This window comes from Ruditapes philippinarum, unplaced genomic scaffold, assembly GCF_026571515.1.
Source record: "Ruditapes philippinarum isolate M1 unplaced genomic scaffold, ASM2657151v2 ctg350_1_1_1_1, whole genome shotgun sequence".
NCBI classification, from domain to species: domain Eukaryota; kingdom Metazoa; phylum Mollusca; class Bivalvia; order Venerida; family Veneridae; genus Ruditapes; species Ruditapes philippinarum.
In genome coordinates, this window is record NW_026860384.1 from 412,414 (window position 1) to 433,793 (window position 21,380).

At 31.0% G+C, this 21,380-nt stretch overlaps 1 protein-coding gene across 1 annotated transcript; it reads left to right on the forward strand.

The window, feature by feature from the left end:
• Positions 1–3,479: 3,479 nt before the first annotated feature.
• Positions 3,480–17,778, forward strand: LOC132759866 (neurogenic locus notch homolog protein 1-like). Its single transcript, XM_060751725.1, has 5 exons — positions 3,480–3,569; positions 4,484–4,539; positions 6,408–6,563; positions 7,244–7,921; positions 15,817–17,778. Exons 1-5 carry the CDS (start codon positions 3,480–3,482, stop codon positions 15,908–15,910), a joined length of 1,074 nt encoding a protein of 357 aa, XP_060607708.1. The 3' UTR covers positions 15,911–17,778.
• The last annotated feature ends 3,602 nt before the right edge of the window (positions 17,779–21,380 follow it).

Consider the following 21,380-nt stretch of genomic DNA (forward strand, 5'->3'; position numbering starts at 1 on the left):
TTGCAATAAATAATCTATGTATTACAAAACAAACGCGTTCTTTGGAAAAAACTGATAATGTTTCAAAAAAGTTTTAAAAGCACACAGTTGCAACCCATAATGAACGTTATTGACACGAAACTTATGTTCAAACAGACCAGCCTATGATTACATTTCCTTGTTGCAACACGTATCAGAAGATAAGTTATGTCAATGTGACAACACAAATATAATGAGTGACATTTAATAAATGATTATTCTAACTGCAAATTAGGTGAAGTTTAATCATAACGTGGTCCTTGAAAATAGATTATAAAAAACGTCGCTAAGGGAGACAACTTCTCTGAAGCGCGTGTCGTAATAATCAAGGGGAATGATACCCGTCAAATTATGGGAAAGACTATACGACTTTTCAAATAATACGTGTTTATTTAAACCTCTAACTGTTATTATTGATTTCATTATTTTGAAACTGATTACTTCATTTTAATCTCATATCAAGACAATTTGAATGACTACTGTTACCGTAACAATGAAAACAATCCCCTTTGTCTCACTTAAACTGTCGTTATCATTATACTTGAAGTGATTTATCACCATTCAATACTTCAAAATTGATTAAAGTGACAGGTTTCAAAACAATTAAATAAATCTTGACCTTTGAAATTGGTGATGTAGGTAGAACAGAAAGGGTAAGAACGATAGACACAGACGCACGATACAATTTTGACTTGATATTTTAATAATGTTGAAGATGATTTCACTTTTTATATTTGCTTTGATATTGCAGATACAGACAATAATTTCAATTGACCAGGTAAGTTACATTTTGTTATAATAAAAACTGTTTTAAAAATAAGTTGAAAAAAATAATGATAAAGAAAGTTTTTAATGAGATATAAAATAATAAGTCAGTTTATTATATACTTATGAATGAAATATTGAAAAATATTGATGAAACAAATGAGAATTTTCATTTTTCGTATTCAAACTGTAAAAAATATTTTTCACTGTAGTGTAACAAATTTTCCGTATTTTCACTGGTGTCTTGCCTGACTATTTTCTACTAAATTTAGCCAATACACAAAATTTAAACGGAAACCTTTCAAATTGTAATGTCAAAAAAGAGAGAAAGTTGTATGTAATAAACAGAAAATTCAAGTTTTATCTGTAATACAGGATTCATTTTCATTTTGTGGTATAAAAATTATGTATTTCACTCATGGCTACCGCCAATCATGACAAATTTATTTTCATACCACTCGAAGAAAATAAATCCTGTATTTATAGAAAAACATTGAATATCCTCTTTATACTTTTGTATATATTGAAATATCATGTGTTGTGTTTTTGATTTGTTGTTTTATGTATTTTTCCATGAGAATCAATGTAAAGGATTTGTTGATCTGCTCGAAAAATATTTTTTTTAAATATATCTATTAGAAATATTTTATATCTAATCAAACCATTATAATACTTTCTTTGTCAACAATCATATTTTGTTGAGAAATTGCTTATTTCATTTGCAAACCAGATTAAGATTTGACAGCCCCGTTTGGTTTCACAATGGACAGGACGTGAAGTGCTTGCACATATGGTTAAAGCAAGCGAGATGATTACAAACTTGAGAAAACGGCACCTATTCATGAATATTTATAACGCTCGCGCGTATTTTCTCCAGGAAAGTTGGTTTGTATGTTATTTTGCAATTTTTGAACATGCCCATTCATAAAAGCAATTTTTATGATACATTCGGTTTAAGGTTTTGGGATCCTAATTTGACGAAGTTATTGAAGATATAAACTTGTAGAGTACATATTTTGAGATTTGATCAGCGACTATTTTGGCCGGGTTTTCTACTCATTGATAGCTTCAAATTCTTAATTCAAGACAAAATATGTTTCTGTCAATATTGTATAAATATTTTATTTTTGCAATACCCAAATTATGTTTCAATACACAAACATGTCTTGTTCAAGCGCATTTTGGTTGCAAACTTATTACTTTTCTTTCAGTCAAAAATAAAACTGCAAAAAGATTCAACTGAGATCATATGATTTAGTCAGAGAAATTTCCTAGTCAATTTTATTTATGTATTATTTATTTTGCTTTAATATAAATGTTTATGATTATGGCTTTGACATTTTTGAAGTTTCCTTATAATTTATTTGTACGACCGCTCCATGGTCCCGCCTTTTGTGCACTCTCATGCTTTTTGTTCGTGCCCCAGTGTGACTGCATTTTGTTGGGCTGCATTCTGTGAACATTGCTATTTTTTTCTTGTTCTGATATTATAGTTTCAAATTCAAAATACACATTTTAAACGTGTATATTTCTTTAGATTGTGTGTTTCACAGGTCATAAATAAAAATGCGTCATGTCAAATAAATTTAATAATTTTATGTGAAAATGGCGATGCACAAGGAAGAATAGAGAAAGGATTCTGCAATTGAAAAACTTGCCATCGTAAGTAAAAACTGAAAAAAAAATGTCGCATCTGATGTTCACTCAATATTTCTAAGTCTTGATATCGCACCAGTGATATAAAACAAATATCTCTTATGTAGTTTTTGTACATATATCGGATATGTTTCGGAAAGTCTTTTGAACCGTGATTGGAAACACAAATTAATTACGGACGAAATTTGGCGTTATTTCTCTTGTGATCTTTTTTATCCTTTTAAGGATATTAATAGATTCAAACGCACTAATCTTAAGTGAACAAAGCGCATTTTTAAACATTTCATGGAATTTCCTTTAAATTCCCGCCAAAATATATAAATTCTAACTATTTCCAGGAGAGGTTGAAATAATCGTGTTGTTTGATTTGTTTATTATTTCACTATATACAAAAGTACTAAAATATAGATAGTTCTTCCCATGTAATAACAATATTACTGACGCACCCACAATTGCTTGAAATACAAGTGTGCAAAGCATCCAAAATGCGCTTGAACAAGATATTTTGTGTATTGAGAAATTATTAAGGAATTGCAAACTAAAACATTTATATAATATTGACAGAAACATTGGTTGTCTTGTTTGATGCACTTCAAAACTTAAAAAATCGAATAAATGAGTAGAAAAAAAACGACCAGAACAGTCACTTGTCAAGTCAAATATCAAAATGTACATTACAAATATATAGATATATCTTCATTATTTTCGTCAAATTAGAAGAAATAAACCTGAAACCTAAAACCGAGTGTTTCATAAACATTGCTTTAATGAATGAGCATATTTAAAAATTCAAAATAACATACAAACCAAATTTTTTTGGAGAAAATACGTTATAAAAATACATGACTGGACAGCCATTTCGTCTCGTTTCGCCCGTTTGAACTACAAGCGTCATGCTGACCAAAAATTGGTAAAGAAAGTTCTTAAAAAGGCTCTCGATCAAAACCCGTTTATTGATGTTTAATAAAATGTAAACCGATATCAAACTAAGCACTGAAAAAACTTTAAGAGCGATTGTGCCTCAGGACACAGCACCATATATGGTACCCTGCCTTCAGCCTTCGCAGCTCAATGAATACACTTACGTTACTTCAGACAAATGGAGCGATAGTGAAACATTCGGTCGATGCGTAGGAGAGTACATATATGGTCACTGCTTAGCTGAAAAAGATACAATAACTACAGTACTACTACAGCTTTTTTTGTATTAAAAAATAATATTTTTTGTAAAAAACACCGGGCAGTGTAGCCTTTTTTCGGCATAATTTAAATCGGGCATTTTTTTCAAATTCTCATTGTCATGGTTATCAAACGACCTTAGGTTTCTTTAAGTCGGAAATGTCATTGATTTCAAAGCTATTCAAATGGTAAAATAGAATATAATAAATGAATGTGAATTTAAGGAAAGCGTATCAGTCAATATATATGTTTCAAATATATAATTTTTATGACGTGTAACTGTAAAGCAGCAATGGGATTTTAATTGAACGGGCGTTTGTCCTTTTCTCGGCAACTGAGCTAAGAATATTGACCTACTTTTAGAAGTTATATAACGCACAGGCCACTGAGGAATTTCAAGATATTGTAAATAAATACTTGAACGGTATGATCTTCTTAACTGATATAAGTTTGATAAGATACCAATCATACATGATGCAAGTTAAAACAATTAATTTTGACTTGTCATTCTGAGATAGTAGAATTTGAAATTACAACATCGTGTAGGCGATGTACTTGAGATATCAAAAGATTACAGATATTAAGTAGCTCAACACTCCTTACAATATATGAATATAAAATAAAAATATTCAAATTTACTTCGTCGAATAATGGAGCTATCTTAATTTATATCCATTTTTGGTATTCTTCACCGGTAACAAGTAATAAAAGACAAAAAGAACACCAAACAACAGCAAAAACAACAAACCTTTCCACTACAAAAATACATTCATTGAGCCAGACTAAAGTGGTTTTACAATAGCATGTTTTTTACTGCATTAAGTTATAATTTATCTGACAATTTTATTTTACTTTAATTATTCAGAGAGAAGAAGGAAACGTATGTAACAGTCAGTTTTGTACATATGGAACAACATGCAGGTATACAAACAAGTCAGATGATTGTCGATGCATGACGGTAAGACTTATTATAAAAAAAATGAGTAAAATTTAACTTATTTCTTTCTTTTAAGAATTTTAAATTCCTTAAAATTCCTTTGTTGTCCAATTAAATGATAGGCATTAAATGATAGGACTTTAATATGGACATTAATTCAGAGAAGTTAGTGTTTATAAGGGGTTCCGGAAATCCATAGCAATCAGGATATATGCAAAATCTACAATATGTATTCATCCGTCATAGCAAATATTAATAAATCCTCTTGTTTACTGATCCATGGAGGCGTATATATCCAGGGATATATGTTTGAATATGACAATTAGCATAACATGATATTAGAAATTGTTTAATACTGTATTTCCCTGTCAAAAGTGAAATGAAGACAAATATGTTAAATGCCGTTGTAAGAAATCAATTAAATCGTACAAGTTTGTTGGCAAGAAAACATTTGATAATCTCATAGTCATAGTGTTCACAAGTACACAATTTTGAAGCGTTGGATGCTAAAATCAGTTTCATAGTTGAAAGAAACGAAGATAAAAAGTTGATTCTCTATTAGACAATAACAATCTTTGTACCATCTATCTAAGTTTAGCTCTGTCCATAACACAAATGTTTAACTACTTTATACATGTATAACACTATTTTCAATCGGATCCCGGGTATTTCCATGAAAATTTATTAAACTTATGGTATGTTGATAAACTGATAAATTAAAATACACGATTTAAATAAAATACTTAAAATTACAGTATATGTTTGTTTCGCATGTTTACAAGATCTTAAAATATATTTCACAGAGTAAATATCATTTTACGGGTGGCGCTGTCAGCAGTAAAATTAAAGAGCTGGTGTTACAACGAGTGAAATATAATTCGAGCTTACACACAAAACAAATATATTTTTATTTATTTCATGCTATTTAATGGACTGAAAAAATGCGGTATCTTTAATGACCAAACTGTGACGTCACATGGTTGAAATATAATCCTTTAAGATTTCACGAAAAACGTTACATTTCTGATTTTACTCATGACGGCATGTTTTTCTGGTGAGATTTCCGCATTCAGATATATATTCCGGCTTTTGTGAAAAATATTTCACCATGAATTTATAAACTAGAGATCTATAATTTCACAGACCACTGAAAATCATTTATTTCATGATTTCCAGTGTTTTACTGGAATATATCAGATGATTATATTCTGATAAACCATTACTGTACAGTAGTGAAATAAGATATAATTTTCACTGTAGCTGGACTGTTTTTGAATGCGGATGAAAAGAAAATTATGAATAAATGGAATAACAGGCAGAAATAAACGCCGTTATACGTAAATGTTGTCATAATACATCATGTTAAATATGTTACAAAATTAGAAAAAAATAACAGAACTATATTTCAAAATTGATGATGTGACGTCATGATATGGTGACGTCACCAAAGACGTTACGCGGCGAATTCAGTAAAAAATATTTAAAATCACTTAAAAAGCATGAAATAAAAAGAAAATGTAGCAAAACTTTATGATGGACAGTTCTTTAAACCTATCGGGGATCCACGCATTCTCATACGACTAGATACAAATATTAATTAGGAGTGTCGCAATTTAATGTCGAAGGTGGAAAGCATATAAACTTTATTACTGATAATTAATCAAAGATTTATCGATAATCCAGTAAACCATATTATGATTTCACTGGAAATTTAAGTTTTATTATAATGTACATGCATTAAGACTAGTGTCGAAATATGTATTATATAAAAGGCTTTTTTGGAAAGTTGAAAATCTAATTAATAGCAAGATATCATTAATTGATATAATCATAAAATTTATCTCATTGTTAGCTGCATTTGTCTTTCCTCTTGGAATGGAAGTCATTGTGAGCATAAAGTAAAAAGCGAAATTGAATGTTTACCAGGCTATATTGGAGAAAAATGCGAAATTCCTCTATGTAAAAATGGTTATGCTTTAAACAATACCGGTTCGAGCTCGAATTACACGTAAGTTTAAGTCAAACTTTATTAATTTATTCTTTAAGAAAATAAGTCCATTGAGTATTTTGATTCTTTTAATCTTCAATTTATACTGTATATGGAAATATGATGATAAACGATTTTCGAATATAACTCTTGTATACTGTGAGCATGAAAATGATATCAATGCTTTTTAAACGAAACTTAGGTACTTGAATAATAGTTGTTCAGCCTGAATTAATGTCCCCTGTTGACTGCCTTTGCCGTATACAATTGCCGTATACAACTGAAAGATAAATATGATTAAGACATTGCTTTAGAGGTAACACCGAATGCCTGAATGTAGCATCAAGGGAATGTACCTGAATTACATTTAACATGACACTATAGTACATGAAGTTCGAAAATCTAAAACGATAAACGTTATTCTGCAAATTAATATCGACAAAACACGTCGAAAAACGTGAAAAATAGCCGGGTTGTCTTTGTCATAAATGATCTTGAAAAGCAAATACTTTCTAAGACATATTTATACTTTGGGTGAATATATATGTTTGAGCAGCCGCATATAAACTCATTTATTTGTTACAATTTGAATTACAATAAAATATTTTGGTTCATTTATTAACTATGCTGTACGTTTCCTCAATTAGGCTTTACTTTTTGCACAATTCTGTGTTATAAATAAGCCTATACTTGTTTTTTAGATGTTATTGTGATAAAGGATGGAATCACACTCATACTAATGATCCATGTGACAAGGACATAGACGAATGTAAACTATATCCGAATATATGTAAGAATGGTGGCAGCTGCAGCAACACTAATGGTTCATACATATGTTATTGTATTGAACAATGGGAAGGTGAAAACTGCACATATTATAATGCATGCAGATCAAATCCTTGTGCAAATCAAGGAAAATGTGCTAAAACAGGAAATGATACCGACAGAACGTATAAATGTACATGTCAACTTGGTTATAAAGGTGAAAACTGCACTTTGGACGTTGATGAATGCTCTCTTAACACAACTAGTATATGTGTACATGGAAACTGCTCCAATAGTATTGGTTCGTACAACTGTACATGCGAAACTGGATGGACAAGCAAAGCTTGTAACGAAACTTTAACCACAACTGTCACACCCAAGATCAGACCAGAATTAACAGCTACTGAAATTTATGGATCTTCATCTAAATTGACCCATCGAAACAATTATGAAACATACAAACAAACTACGGTTACCAAAAAGACAACAGAAAAGACGACGGTTAAAACAACAAATGACAGCAAAAAAGACGGATTGCCAATTATTGTTGGAGCAAGTGTTGGCGGGGTTATAATTTCAGTTGCAGCTGTTGTTAGTATCTACCTATACAAAAGGTAACATTTAACTGATTATTCCCCTTATCTTCACAAATCCTCTTTGTAATATTCTTAATGACACTATATCTGTATATAGAGGATATTGAATGAGTGTAAGTCCAATAATGAATTTATTGAAATAGTTTATGCGAGCCTATGGCGAGCATAATATTATTTTATTCAACGAGTTCAAAACATTTAGTATTGAACTTACACGAATATAATATTCTATTTATCACATATCCTAAATAAAGAGTGTTAAGAGTGAAAAAGAATCATTTTTCAATAGTAAAACGCTAACACTTAGCGATCAGTAGGTCATTGTCACCAGTGCTAAAAATAGATTTTTACTCTTTTGCCCATACAGCCTTTATTTATATAGAGGATATTTGTTTAGTTCAGTGAAAGATCTGAATATATTTCACCGAGTGAGCACCAAAAGGTACATTTCACGAGTGGCACAGCCACGAGTGAAATATGAACTTTTGGTGTTCACAAGGTGAAATATATTTCGATCTTACACTAAACTAAACAAATTTTCTTTTCATTACAGGCAAAGAAACGTTTTAAAAAACATTAAACCTAATACTGAATGAAAAGCGGGCCAAATAATAATATAACGTGACGTTGGTACCCAGTACTGTGCCAATGGTATTTCACTGAAACAACGTAAGGGGCTTAAATCTAAAACAGTGAAATTATCAAAGTGGTAATTTCACTGTTTCAAATCACTGTACTTGGATATTGTTACATATTATAATAAACACAGAACTCACAGAACTTTAACTTGTTTTAGATCAAGATCACACTTCAAGGTAAATGTTAGAAGTTAGTTTATTTGTCTGGCCCATATTCTGTGAAGCATCAAAGGATTTGAACCAATTTGGCACATGATAACCATGACGAAATGATGTGTCATGTTTAGAGGACAAAGGGATAAGCAGTTAGAAAATTTGAGCTCTTGTCATTTTAAAATTAAGGCCTTGTGAATATAAAAGAAATCTTTTTAATCAACAGCCATCTGTGTTCTTACTTTATAAGGTCATTTATTGCAAAACAGTTTTTGAAATACCAACTAAGCTGTCCTGTCATAACATTTTGGTGTCCTAACATATATAGACAGGCCATCTGTTTCTCGTCTAGCTTAAAATTTGCTAGTTTCTTATGTGATGTTTGATGAGTTGATCAATAATTTTTTGTCGCATTGTTTTTGTGTATGTGTTTTTTTCTCAACTACTTGCACTATTGTACCAATCATGATGTATATGATTTTTGGCAAAATACTTCTTGCTGATGATGCCAATTTATAAAATACAGGACTTTTATATTTATATTTTGCTAGTGTCTTGTTGTCCGTGTCATTTGGTGTCATCAAATAATGCAAGTTTGTCTTTTGTTGTCATCAAATAACACCAGTTAAATCAGTTCAAAAATATCTTTTATGCTACTTTAAAAGGAAATGATTATGTAGTTGATTTCTGGCTTGACTTTTCAATGGAAAAGATGAGCCAGTGTTGGCATTTGTGTCACATCTTAGATTAAGATTTTTGTACCACCTACTTTATTTCCAAACTGTTTAAGCTATGGTTTTGAAACTTACCATACTTGTTAACCATGATAACCTCCATAATACAGACAAGAGTACATAACTCTGTTTGCCTCTTTTTTAATAAGATAATACATTGTATATAGGTAAAATCCCATTAATGTCTTTAAACTTTGAAATGTTGCTTTTAAACTTTGAATGTTTGCATAAATCACTACTCCAATCTGAACATAAGTGTAGGTAACTCTGTTAGGGATTTTAAGTTTACATAGTCTTAGAACCTTGGTATCTTTTTTGTACCAGTGCACTTTTTGAGAATTTTTTTTAAAGTTTGAACTTTTCCATCATGGTCCCATAACATGGGCAGGAGAAGGTAATTACCTATGTCAAAGATTTGATTTGAATTATTGCCCTTTTTACTAAGAAAATCAGTTAAAATTTTCTCTTTTTTTTGACCATCATGAGACCTATCCGTAGGCAAGAGTTTCTTGAATTTTACCTAGACAATTCTAGTTTAGGTCTTGTATTCTTTTAACTGTCAAAGCTTTGTTTACTAGCTAGCAAATAAAATTAGAGCACACAGTCCTACTGGCTGCTCTTGTTTGCTTTTTTTATAGCTACATGCTATAATGTGTATTTTGTAGTTAAAGTTATAGTTATAAGTTATGTATTTTTGTAGTTAAAGGTATACATGTATAATCAGATTTTGGGTATATGACAGATTTTTTTAAGCTTTAATATCTGATTTTTACACTCATTCATGTTCACTAAGCATTTAATACAAGCCCTGCTGCACAGTTAATGGGCCAATTGTGTTAGCATCAAAGTCAAAGATTAAAGTTAAACATACAAGACAATATTTGCTTTTTTAAGTACCTTAGGGTGTCTTTAACATTATTTTTGGAAAGATAGGATAACTTTTTGGATACCTTTTTGAAAATATTACATATCTTGCAGACTGTGTGGGTAGGGGACGAATGTAACAAATATATACTTAAAGTCTGAATTTCTTACAGTTTATAAGAAAAATTGTATTATTTCTCTTTATTTTATTAAAATATTATGTGTTCTAATAAATGTTACAAAAAAATCCAGAAAATTCATCTTAGATATAAAAATATTTGCTTTCAAATTTTCAGTCTTTTTCACACAAGGAAAATTTTCAAACATGTTAGAAACGGAGAGAAAAAAAATGCAAACACATTTCTTATAGAACAGTACAAATTATAGGACTTTCATTTGTATATTTATTAGATAATCCAAAAATGAATTGTATCGGGGGAACGCATGTTTCATTTTTGGGGGGACTGTCTGATGTTGCACTAGATGTTTAAAGCTCATAGTTCATACTTTTTTTGTTGTTTTTTTTAAGTAATAATATTCATAAGGGCATTATGCTTTGTATAGTACAATAAATTTTAAATAATTGAACAAATTATGAGAAAAATGTAGAAATATACCTGACAATTATGTAGTTTCTTACTATTTGCGTTTCACAATGAAAAGTTGCATTAACTTAGTTTTCTTCCATTTATCTTACATTTGAATGATCATTGAAATGTTTGGAATAAAATGTTTGGAATAAAATAAAAACATTCAATTTGCTAATTAAATAAAAGGATCTTTGTTTCCAGATAATGCGCTAACGTTAAAGAGAGAATGTCATACCAACGGTACCTTTCTATACATGAAATTATTTACAAAATACTTTAGTTAAATAAATAAGATTTATATTTGTAAAAGATATTATACAGTGTGAAGTAAATAAGAAGTTTTCAGATTGAACCATATGCAAGCTTGAATTTTTCATTTCTTAATACATGAATTATACACAATTAAAATTTTAGTTAAAAATTATAAGATTTTATATTGTTGCAATTAAGTTCTATTGATTTGATGAAATTTTAAGTAAATTAATGTGGGATATGTGCAGCATAACATCCAAATATTTCATTATGATTCAGTATCATAATCTCATTATTTCTAACTTTTAATAATTCTCTGTGTAAATATTTCAGTGTGCATGGACTGCTTAACTTATTTGTCATTCAATAATTTATAATCATATAAATTTTATTTCAAAGTAAATAATTTTGTTTTCAGAGCAAAAAATATTGATTTTTTTTCAAAATTAAGGAATTTAGTGTTCACAAATAATATTTTTTTTTATAAAAACATCATTATTTCAGTGCTTTATTTCTGTTATTTCTTCATTTTTCATTGTAACTTTGGTGTTTTAGTATAAAATTCCCTTTTCAGTAACATTCTAAGTGAGATTAAATAAGCACCTTATATAGTGGGACGGATGTTACAGGGATGGATGTTACAGACAACCTTTTACATTATTGGATTTTTGTGCCCCCACGTTAGTGGCGGGCATTTAGATTTACCCTTGTCCGTCCGTCTGTCCGTCCTTTGTCCGTCCGTCCGTTCACTTTTGTGTCGCATGTAACTCAAAAAGCATTTGACCTAGAGTCATGGAACTTTACAGGAATGTTGATCAGCATGTGTAGTTTTGCACCTGGGTATTTTCGTCTGGATATTTTTAGTATTTTAGAGTTATCGTCCTTGACTTAGTAAAATTTTGCAATTTTCAACTTGTGTCGCATGTAAATTAAAAAGTATTTGACCTAGAGTCATGAAACTTTACAGGAATGTTGATCAGCATGTTTAGTTGTGCACCTGGGTATTTTCGTCTGGATTTTTTAAAAGTATTTTCAGAGTTATTGCCCTTGACTTAGTAAAATTTTGCAATTTTCAACTTGTGTCGCATGTAACTCAAAAAGTATTTGACCTAGAATCATGAAACTTTACAGGAATGTTGATCAGCATGTGTAGTTGTGCACCTGGGTATTTTCGTCTGGATATTTTTAGTATTTTCAGAGTTATTGCCCTTGACTTAGTAAAATTTTGCAATTTTCAACTTGTGTCGCATGTAACTCAAAAAGTATTTGACCTAGAGTCATGAAACTTTACAGGAATGTTGATCAGCATGTGTAGTTGTGCACCTGGGTATTTTCGTCTGGATATTTTTAGTATTTTCAGAGTTATTGCCCTTGACTTAGTAAAATTTTGCAATTTTCAACTTGTGTCGCATGTAACTCAAAAAGTATTTGACCTAGAGTCATGTAACTTTACAGGAATGTTGATCAGCATGTGTAGTTGTGCACCTGGGTATTTTCGTCTGGATATTTTTAGTATTTTCAGAGTTATTGCCCTTGACTTAGTAAAATTTTGCAATTTCAACTTGTGTCGCACATAACTCAAAAAGTATTTGACCTAGAGTCATGAAACTTTACAGGAATGTTGATCAGCATGTGTAGTTGTGCACCTGGGTATTTTCGTCTGGATATTTTTAGTATTTTCAGAGTTATTGCCCTTCACTTAGTAAAATTTTGCAATGTTCAACATGTGTCACACGTAACTCAAAAAGTATTTGACCTATCTAGAGGCATGTAACTTTACAGGAATATTGATCAGCATGTGCAGTTATGCACCAGGTATTTTCTTCTGGATTTATTTAGTATTTTTAGAGTTATTGCCCTTCACTTAGAAAATTTTTGCAATTTTCAACTTGTGTCGCAAGTTACTCAAAAAGGATTTGACATAGTCATTAAACCTTATGGGTAGGTTGCTCAGCATATTTAGATTTGCACCTGGGGTTTCGCTTGTGAATTTATCCAGTATTTGTAGAGTTATTTCCCTTGACTTAGTAAAAAGATTGACAGAACAGTGGCGCGGTTGGGGCACCCGTGTCCTATGGACACATTTCTAGTTTACATATTTATTATACGCCCGTTTGAAAACGGACGCCCGTTTGAAAAACGGGACGTATTATGGGAACGCCCCTGGCGGGCGGCGTCCAATTTTGTCCGGAGCATATCTCCTACATGTATGGAGGGATTTTAATGAAACTTCATAGAAATGTTCACCACTATGAGGAGCAATGTCGCGCACATGAACCAGGTCTCTAGGTCAAAGGTGAGGGTCACAGTAAGAACTCATAGAAAAACGCTTGTCTGGAGCAAACTACTAGATGCATAGAGGGATTTCAATATAATTTGGCACAAATGTTCATCATTGTGAGGCTGAGTGCCTTGCATAAAATTTAGGTCCCTGCGACCAAGGTCAAGGTCACACATCCTGTGCATATCTTCCCTACTGATTTGTTTTAAGGTTCATTTAACAACACAGTGCCAAGAATAAAAACTTGCTTGCTAGGTAACACTTATCCTCCATAATGCCCCAATCTCCATCTAAAGCTTTCGTAAACGGGCGTATTTTGTGACTATGGCACCCTTGTTTAATGTTACTTTAAACTCTTCCAGAATTTTTTGAGTCTATGACATCTTGACACCTCGACCCCTTGACACCTCGATCCCTAAGACATCTCGACCCCTGGCACTTAGACCCCTAAGACACTTAGACCCCTTAAATATACCGGACATTTCGACCCATTAATTAATGTATTGTTATATTAGGAAAGACCGTGCTTTTTTAATAAAACACAAAGTAATGACTAGGGTAGAACATTTTCAGTCGTTTATTAATCATTTATGTATATTTTTTACAAAAACAGTAACACAAATAAATAAACATGTGTCACGGTTCAGAACTGTTCACTATTTAGGGGAGAGGATGTGTAAGCGGCCGGATAGCTTAGTAGGTAGAGCCACGGTACGGTATTCCGAGGGTCCCGGGTTCGAGTCCTGGTCAGGCTGCACATTTTTCTCACCCTTTAACATGTACACACATTACATTGAAATAACAATACATAGAATTCGCAGACACTATCACTATCTTTATACACATGTATGTAATTACTACAATATTTACAATATATACACCTTTTGAAACTGTATTTTTGTACGTCTTGAAGCTCTACAGCGTCAATGACACATTTCCTTGTTTTAAAGTTTCCGTAAATCGACACTATTTCTAGAAGGAATTCCTCACAAACAACATCATGAGCGTTTTATTAAGAATTTATTGACGACATTATCTGTATAAAATTAAAATATTATTTTATTTATTACTTATTAACTCGCTTTTTATATTAACAAGATAACAAAAACCAATAGGATTGCAGTATTTCAAATGAATCGTAACATATTTACTTTGGTAAACCGGCAAAGTGTTAATCAGTTTAGTTAATGGACTGTTAATAAAAATAATTTAAAACACTAAGCCAGTTAAAATTTATTGATACTTATTTACAAAATTAAATTTGCCGCGCGGCTGCGCCGTGCCTGACCAATTTAATTTTGTAAATACGTACTAATAAACTTTAACATATATTAAAGTCATATTTTTATTGATAAAACATGTTTTATTCTAATGACCGATAATTTAATTAGTATCGGCACGCCTCGCCGGTGTTAATCCTATTACGTGTCACTGAATAAACACATACATGTATGACCGATAATTTGATTATTTAACGACACGCGCCGGTGTTTATCCTATTACATGTCACTGATTAAACACATACACGTATGACGTTAAACCAGCACACGGGATATGTATGACGATAACTTATTAAAGGCATTTTCAATTTTTGTAGTCAAAATATGTATGAAAGTGATTAAATGTGTATCAAAAATTAATCCTTTATTATTTAATTATTTTTATTGGAAACAGTTTGAAGCACGCTCATTCTAATTTTCAAAAACGAATTTTAATTGTTTTTGTAGTGAGTCAAATATATTTTTGTAAATATCTGTATCTTCAACTATATCATTTACTTATAATTACTGATAGTTCTTTTTATTTTGATAAATATTGGGGTCAGCTTCCGTAAATTATTACGCAGTCAATAATAACATATCCGTAAACTATTACACACAATTCAATATTTCATTTAGTATAAACGTTCATTGCCAATGTAACATTATTATGGCTTACAAAACAATAAACTGAAGTTTACAAATTTCTAGTTATTATTAATAAAAAAAATGTTTCTAAATGCACTAATGACGAACTTATAAATTAGCACCATTACATTAAACCACGGGACTTTAATCCGATTTTAGTCCGTAATTAAACAAATGAAAACTTTGATTTGTTTATTAATCACCAAAATTAAATTTTTTAAAAATGATATTTCAGAAAAAAACATATAAATTTAAACAAAAAAAACTTAAATATTATATATATATGTCAAAATACATTAACGGGTCTTTTAAAGCCAAACATTTAAAACAGGAGTCGAAATGTCTTAGTCAGTAGGGGTCAAAAAGTCACCTTACAAGGGGTCTAAGAGTCAAGGGGTCTAGATGTCATCTTAATATCCTAAGGGGTCGAGAAGTCAAGGGGTCTAGATGTCTTACTTGCGAATTTTTGAGTTATTGTGTCTTAAATTTTGCAGAGAAAAAAGAGAAGAAGAGATGGCGAGTGGAGGAAAAGGAGCTGTTAAAGCCTTTGGTTCAACAGTCCTTGAGATCTGGGAAACCACCAGTTAAAGGAGACATCATAATTCTGCAGAAGACAAATTCAGCCTTGGCATCATTACCATGGATAAAGATAAAACATCAGATATGGGCTATAGCCCAAGCTGAAAAAAAGTGAAAAGATGATGAAAAAATTGAGACTGTGAATATTGTTAAAATTGTAGTGGGAATATTTCATACCTCAGGGCATAATTAAAGTAACTGAACCATATGGCCATATGTCAGGATGTCTGTGAGTACCAGGTTAATCTAAACCAGAACGTTTTAAATTCTATCTGTACCACTAGCTTCATATTTACATACTGATAAATACAAAGTATATGATCTGGGCAAGTTATATAAGTATGAACTCTTTTTTCCCAAGTTATTGCCCCTTTCAGCACTGAAAATGGATATGGTTAAGCTAAACAGGCAAGTTTGATATATCTTAAGTTCTTTCTATTCGAATGGCTTCATAATTTCCACATTTACTTACTTATCAATACAAAGTACATGGATATTGCCAAGTTATATCACTCTGCTATCCTTAACCTATTCTTGCAAGTTGGATTAAATCTCTCCTAATTACTATATCTTTCGTATTTGTTAGGTGGATATTTTAATGGTCCTCAACTTTTTTGTGGAGTAAGGGGTCTATAGGGTCAAGGTCACTGGTGTGAAAAAATTTATGCTCATACAGCCTTTATTTTTAAGTTGATGTCTTTCATGTATAATACAAACATGCCAAGGGAGGTCCTCCTCCTTTAGGGTTATTAAGGGGTCATTTGGGTCAAGGTCACTTATGTCAAAAATGTATTTTTACACGTGTTTAGCCTTGTTCTATTGACAATGTCATTAATAGTTTGGTAGGACCATAAAATTGAGGTCTTCTCCTTTGGATAACGTTAGGGGTCAGTTGGGTCACGGTCACCAATGCTAAAAAAAGGATTTTTACACTTTTGCTCATATAATCTTTATTTATTGACAGATGTTTTTCATATTTGGTAAGAAGATAACTTGTGTAGTATTTTTTTATTGAGCTAGCGATCAGTAGGTCATTGTCACCAGTGCTAAAAATAGATTTTTACTCTTTTGCCCATACAGCCTTTATTTATATAGAGGATATTTGTTTAGTTCAGTGAAAGATCTGAATATATTTCACCGAGTGAGCACCAAAAGGTATATTTCACGAGTGGCACAGCCACGATTGAAATATGAACTTTTGGTGTTCACAAGGTGAAATATATTTCGATCTTACACTAAACTAAACAAATTTTCTTTTCATTACATGCAAAGAAACGTTTTAATAAACATTAAACCTAATACTGAATGAAAAGCGGGCCAAATAATAATATAACGTGACGTTGGTACCCAGTACTGTGCCAATGGTATTTCACTGAAACAACGTAAGGGGCTTAAATCTAAAACAGTGAAATTATCAAAGTGGTAATTTCACTGTTTCAAATCACTGTACTTGGATATTGTTACATATTATAATAAACACAGAACTCACAGAACTTTAACTTGTTTTAGATCAAGATCACACTTCAAGGTAAATGTTAGAAGTTAGTTTATTTGTCTGGCCCATATTCTGTGAAGCATCAAAGGATTTGAACAAATTTGGCACATGATAACCATGACGAAATGATGTGTCATGTTTAGAGGACAAAGGGATAAGCAGTTAGAAAATTTGAGCTCTTGTCATTTTAAAATTAAGGCCTTGTGAATATAAAAAAAAATCTTTTTAATCAACAGCCATCTGTGTTCTTACTTTATAAGGTCATTTATTGCAAAACAGTTTTTGAAATACCAACTAAGCTGTCCTGTCATAACATTTTGGTGTCCTAACATATATAGACAGGCCATCTGTTTCTCGTCTAGCTTAAAATTTGCTAGTTTCTTATTTCTTATGTGATGTTTGATGAGTTGATCAATAATTTTTTGTCGCATTGTTTTTGTGTATGTGTTTTTTTCTCAACTACTTGCACTATTGTACCAATCATGATGTATATGATTTTTGGCAAAATACTTCTTGCTGATGATGCCAATTTATAAAATACAGGACTTTCATATTTATATTTTATTGGTGTCTTGTTGTCCGTGTCATTTGGTGTCATCAAATAATGCAAGTTTGTCTTTTGTTGTCATCAAATAACACCAGTTAAACCAGTTAAATCAGTTCAAAAATATCTTTTATGCTACTTTAAAAGGAAATGATTATGTAGTTGATTTCTGGCTTGACTTTTCAATGGAAAAGATGAGCCAGTGTTGGCATTTGTGTCACATCTTAGATTAAGATTTTTGTACCACCTACTTGATTTTCAAACTGTTTAAGCTATGGTTTTGAAACTTACCATACTTGTTAACCATGATAACCTCCATAATACAGACAAGAGTATATAACTCTGTTTGCCTCTTTTTTTAATAAGATAATACATTGTATATAGGTAAAACCCCATTAATGTCTTTAAACTTTGAAATGTTGCTTTTAAACTTTGAATGTTTGCATAAATCACTACTCCAATCTGAACATAAGAGTAGGTAACTCTGTTAGGGATTTTAAGTTTACATAGTCTTAGAACCTTGGTATCTTTTTTGTACCAGTGCACTTTTTGAGATTTTTTTTAAAGTTTGAACTTTTCCATCATGGTCCCATAACATGGGCAGGAGAAGGTAATTACCTATGTCAAAGATTTGATTTGAATTATTGCCCTTTTTACTAAGAAAATCAGTTAAAATTTTCTCCTTTTTTTTGACCATCATGAGACCTATCCGTAGGCAAGAGTTTCTTGAATTTTACCTAGACAATTCTAGTTTAGGTCTTGTATTCTTTTAACTGTCAAAGCTTTGTTTACTAGCTAGCAAATAAAATTAGAGCACACAGTCCTACTGGCTGCTCTTGTTTGCTTTTTTTATAGCTACATGCTATAATGTGTATTTTGTAGTTAAAGTTATAGTTATAAGTTATGTATTTTTGTAGTTAAAGGTATACATGTATAATCAGATTTTGGGTATATGACAGATTTTTTTAAGCTTTAATATCTGATTTTTACACTCATTCATGTTCACTAAGCATTTAATACAAGCCCTGCTGCACAGTTAATGGGCCAATTGTGTTACCATCAAAGTCAAAGATTAAAGTTAAACATACAAGACAATATTTGCTTTTTTAAGTACCTTAGGGTGTCTTTAACATTATTTTTGGAAAGATAGGATAACTTTTTGGATACCTTTTTGAAAATATTACATATCTTGCAGACTGTGTGGGTAGGGGACGAATGTAACAAATATATACTTAAAGTCTGAATTTCTTACAGTTTATAAGAAAAATTGTATTATTTCTCTTTATTTTATTAAAATATTATGTGTTCTAATAAATGTTACAAAAAAATCCAGAAAATTCATCTTAGATATAAAAATATTTGCTTTCAAATTTTCAGTCTTTTTCACACAAGGAAAATTTTCAAACATGTTAGAAACGGAGAGAAAAAAAATGCAAACACATTTCTTATAGAACAGTACAAATTATAGGACTTTCATTTGTATATTTATTAGATAATCCAAAAATGAATTGTATCGGGGGAACGCATGTTTCATTTTTGGGGGGACTGTCTGATGTTGCACTAGATGTTTAAAGCTCATAGTTCATACTTTTTTTGTTTTTTTTTTTAAGTAATAATATTCATAAGGGCATTATGCTTTGTATAGTACAATAAATTTTAAATAATTGAACAAATTATGAGAAAAATGTAGAAATATACCTGACAATTATGTAGTTTCTTACTATTTGCGTTTCACAATGAAAAGTTGCATTAACTTAGTTTTCTTCCATTTATCTTACATTTGAATGATCATTGAAATGTTTGGAATAAAATGTTTGAATAAAATAAAAACATTCAATTTGCTAATTAAATAAAAGGATCTTTGTTTCCAGATAATGCGCTAACGTTAAAGAGAGAATGTCATACCAACGGTACCTTTCTATACATGAAATTATTTACAAAATACTTTAGTTAAATAAATAAGATTTATATTTGTAAAAGATATTATACAGTGTGAAGTAAATAAGAAGTTTTCAGATTGAACCATATGCAAGCTTGAATTTTTCATTTCTTAATACATGAATTATACACAATTAAAATTTTAGTTAAAAATTATAAGATTTTATATTGTTGCAATTAAGTTCTATTGATTTGATGAAATTTTAAGTAAATTAATGTGGGATATGTGCAGCATAACATCCAAATATTTCATTATGATTCAGTATCATAATCTCATTATTTCTAACTTTTAATAATTCTCTGTGTAAATATTTCAGTGTGCATGGACTGCTTAACTAATTTGTCATTCAATAATTTATAATCATATAAATTTTATTTCAAAGTAAATAATTTTGTTTTCAGAGCAAAAAAAATTGATTTTTTTTCAAAATTAAGGAATTTAGTGTTCACAAATAATATTTTTTTTTATAAAAACATCATTATTTCAGTGCTTTATTTCTGTTATTTCTTCATTTTTTATTGTAACTTTGGTGTTTGAGTATAAAATTCCCTTTTCAGTAACATTCTAAGTGAGATTAAATAAGCACCTTATATAGTGGGACGGATGTTACAGGGATGGATGTTACAGACAACCTTTTACATTATTGGATTTTTGTGCCCCCACGTTAGTGGCAGGCATTTAGATTTACCCTTGTCCGTCCGTCTGTCCGTCCTTTGTCCGTCCGTCCGTTCACTTTTGTGTCGCATGTAACTCAAAAAGCATTTGACCTAGAGTCATGGAACTTTACAGGAATGTTGATCAGCATGTGTAGTTTTGCACCTGGGTATTTTCGTCTGGATATTTTTAGTATTTTAGAGTTATCGCCCTTGACTTAGTAAAATTTTGCAATTTTCAACTTGTGTCGCATGTAACTCAAAAAGTATTTGACCTAGAGTCATGAAACTTTACAGGAATGTTGATCAGCATGTTTAGTTGTGCACCTGGGTATTTTCGTCTGGATTTTTTAAAAGTATTTTCAGAGTTATTGCCCTTGACTTAGTAAAATTTTGCAATTTTCAACTTGTGTCGCATGTAACTCAAAAAGTATTTGACCTAGAGTCATGAAACTTTACAGGAATGTTGATCAGCATGTGTAGTTGTGCACCTGGGTATTTTCGTGTGGATATTTTTAGCTCACCTGTCACAAAGTGACAGGGTGAGCTTTTGTGATCGCTTTTCGTCCGGCGTCCGTCCGTCCGTCCGGCGTCCGTCGTCCGTCTGTAAACTTTTACTTTAAATGACATCTCCTCATAAACCACTAAGCCAATTTCATCCAAACTTCACAGGAATGTTCCTTTGGTGGTCACCTTTAAAAATTGTTCAAAGAATTTTATTCCATGCAGAACTCTGGTTGCCATGGCAACCGAAAGAAAAAACTTTAAATATCTTCTTTTAAAAAACCATTCGAGCTAGAGCTTAGATATTTGGCATGAAACATCTTCTAGTGAGTGTCTACCAAGTT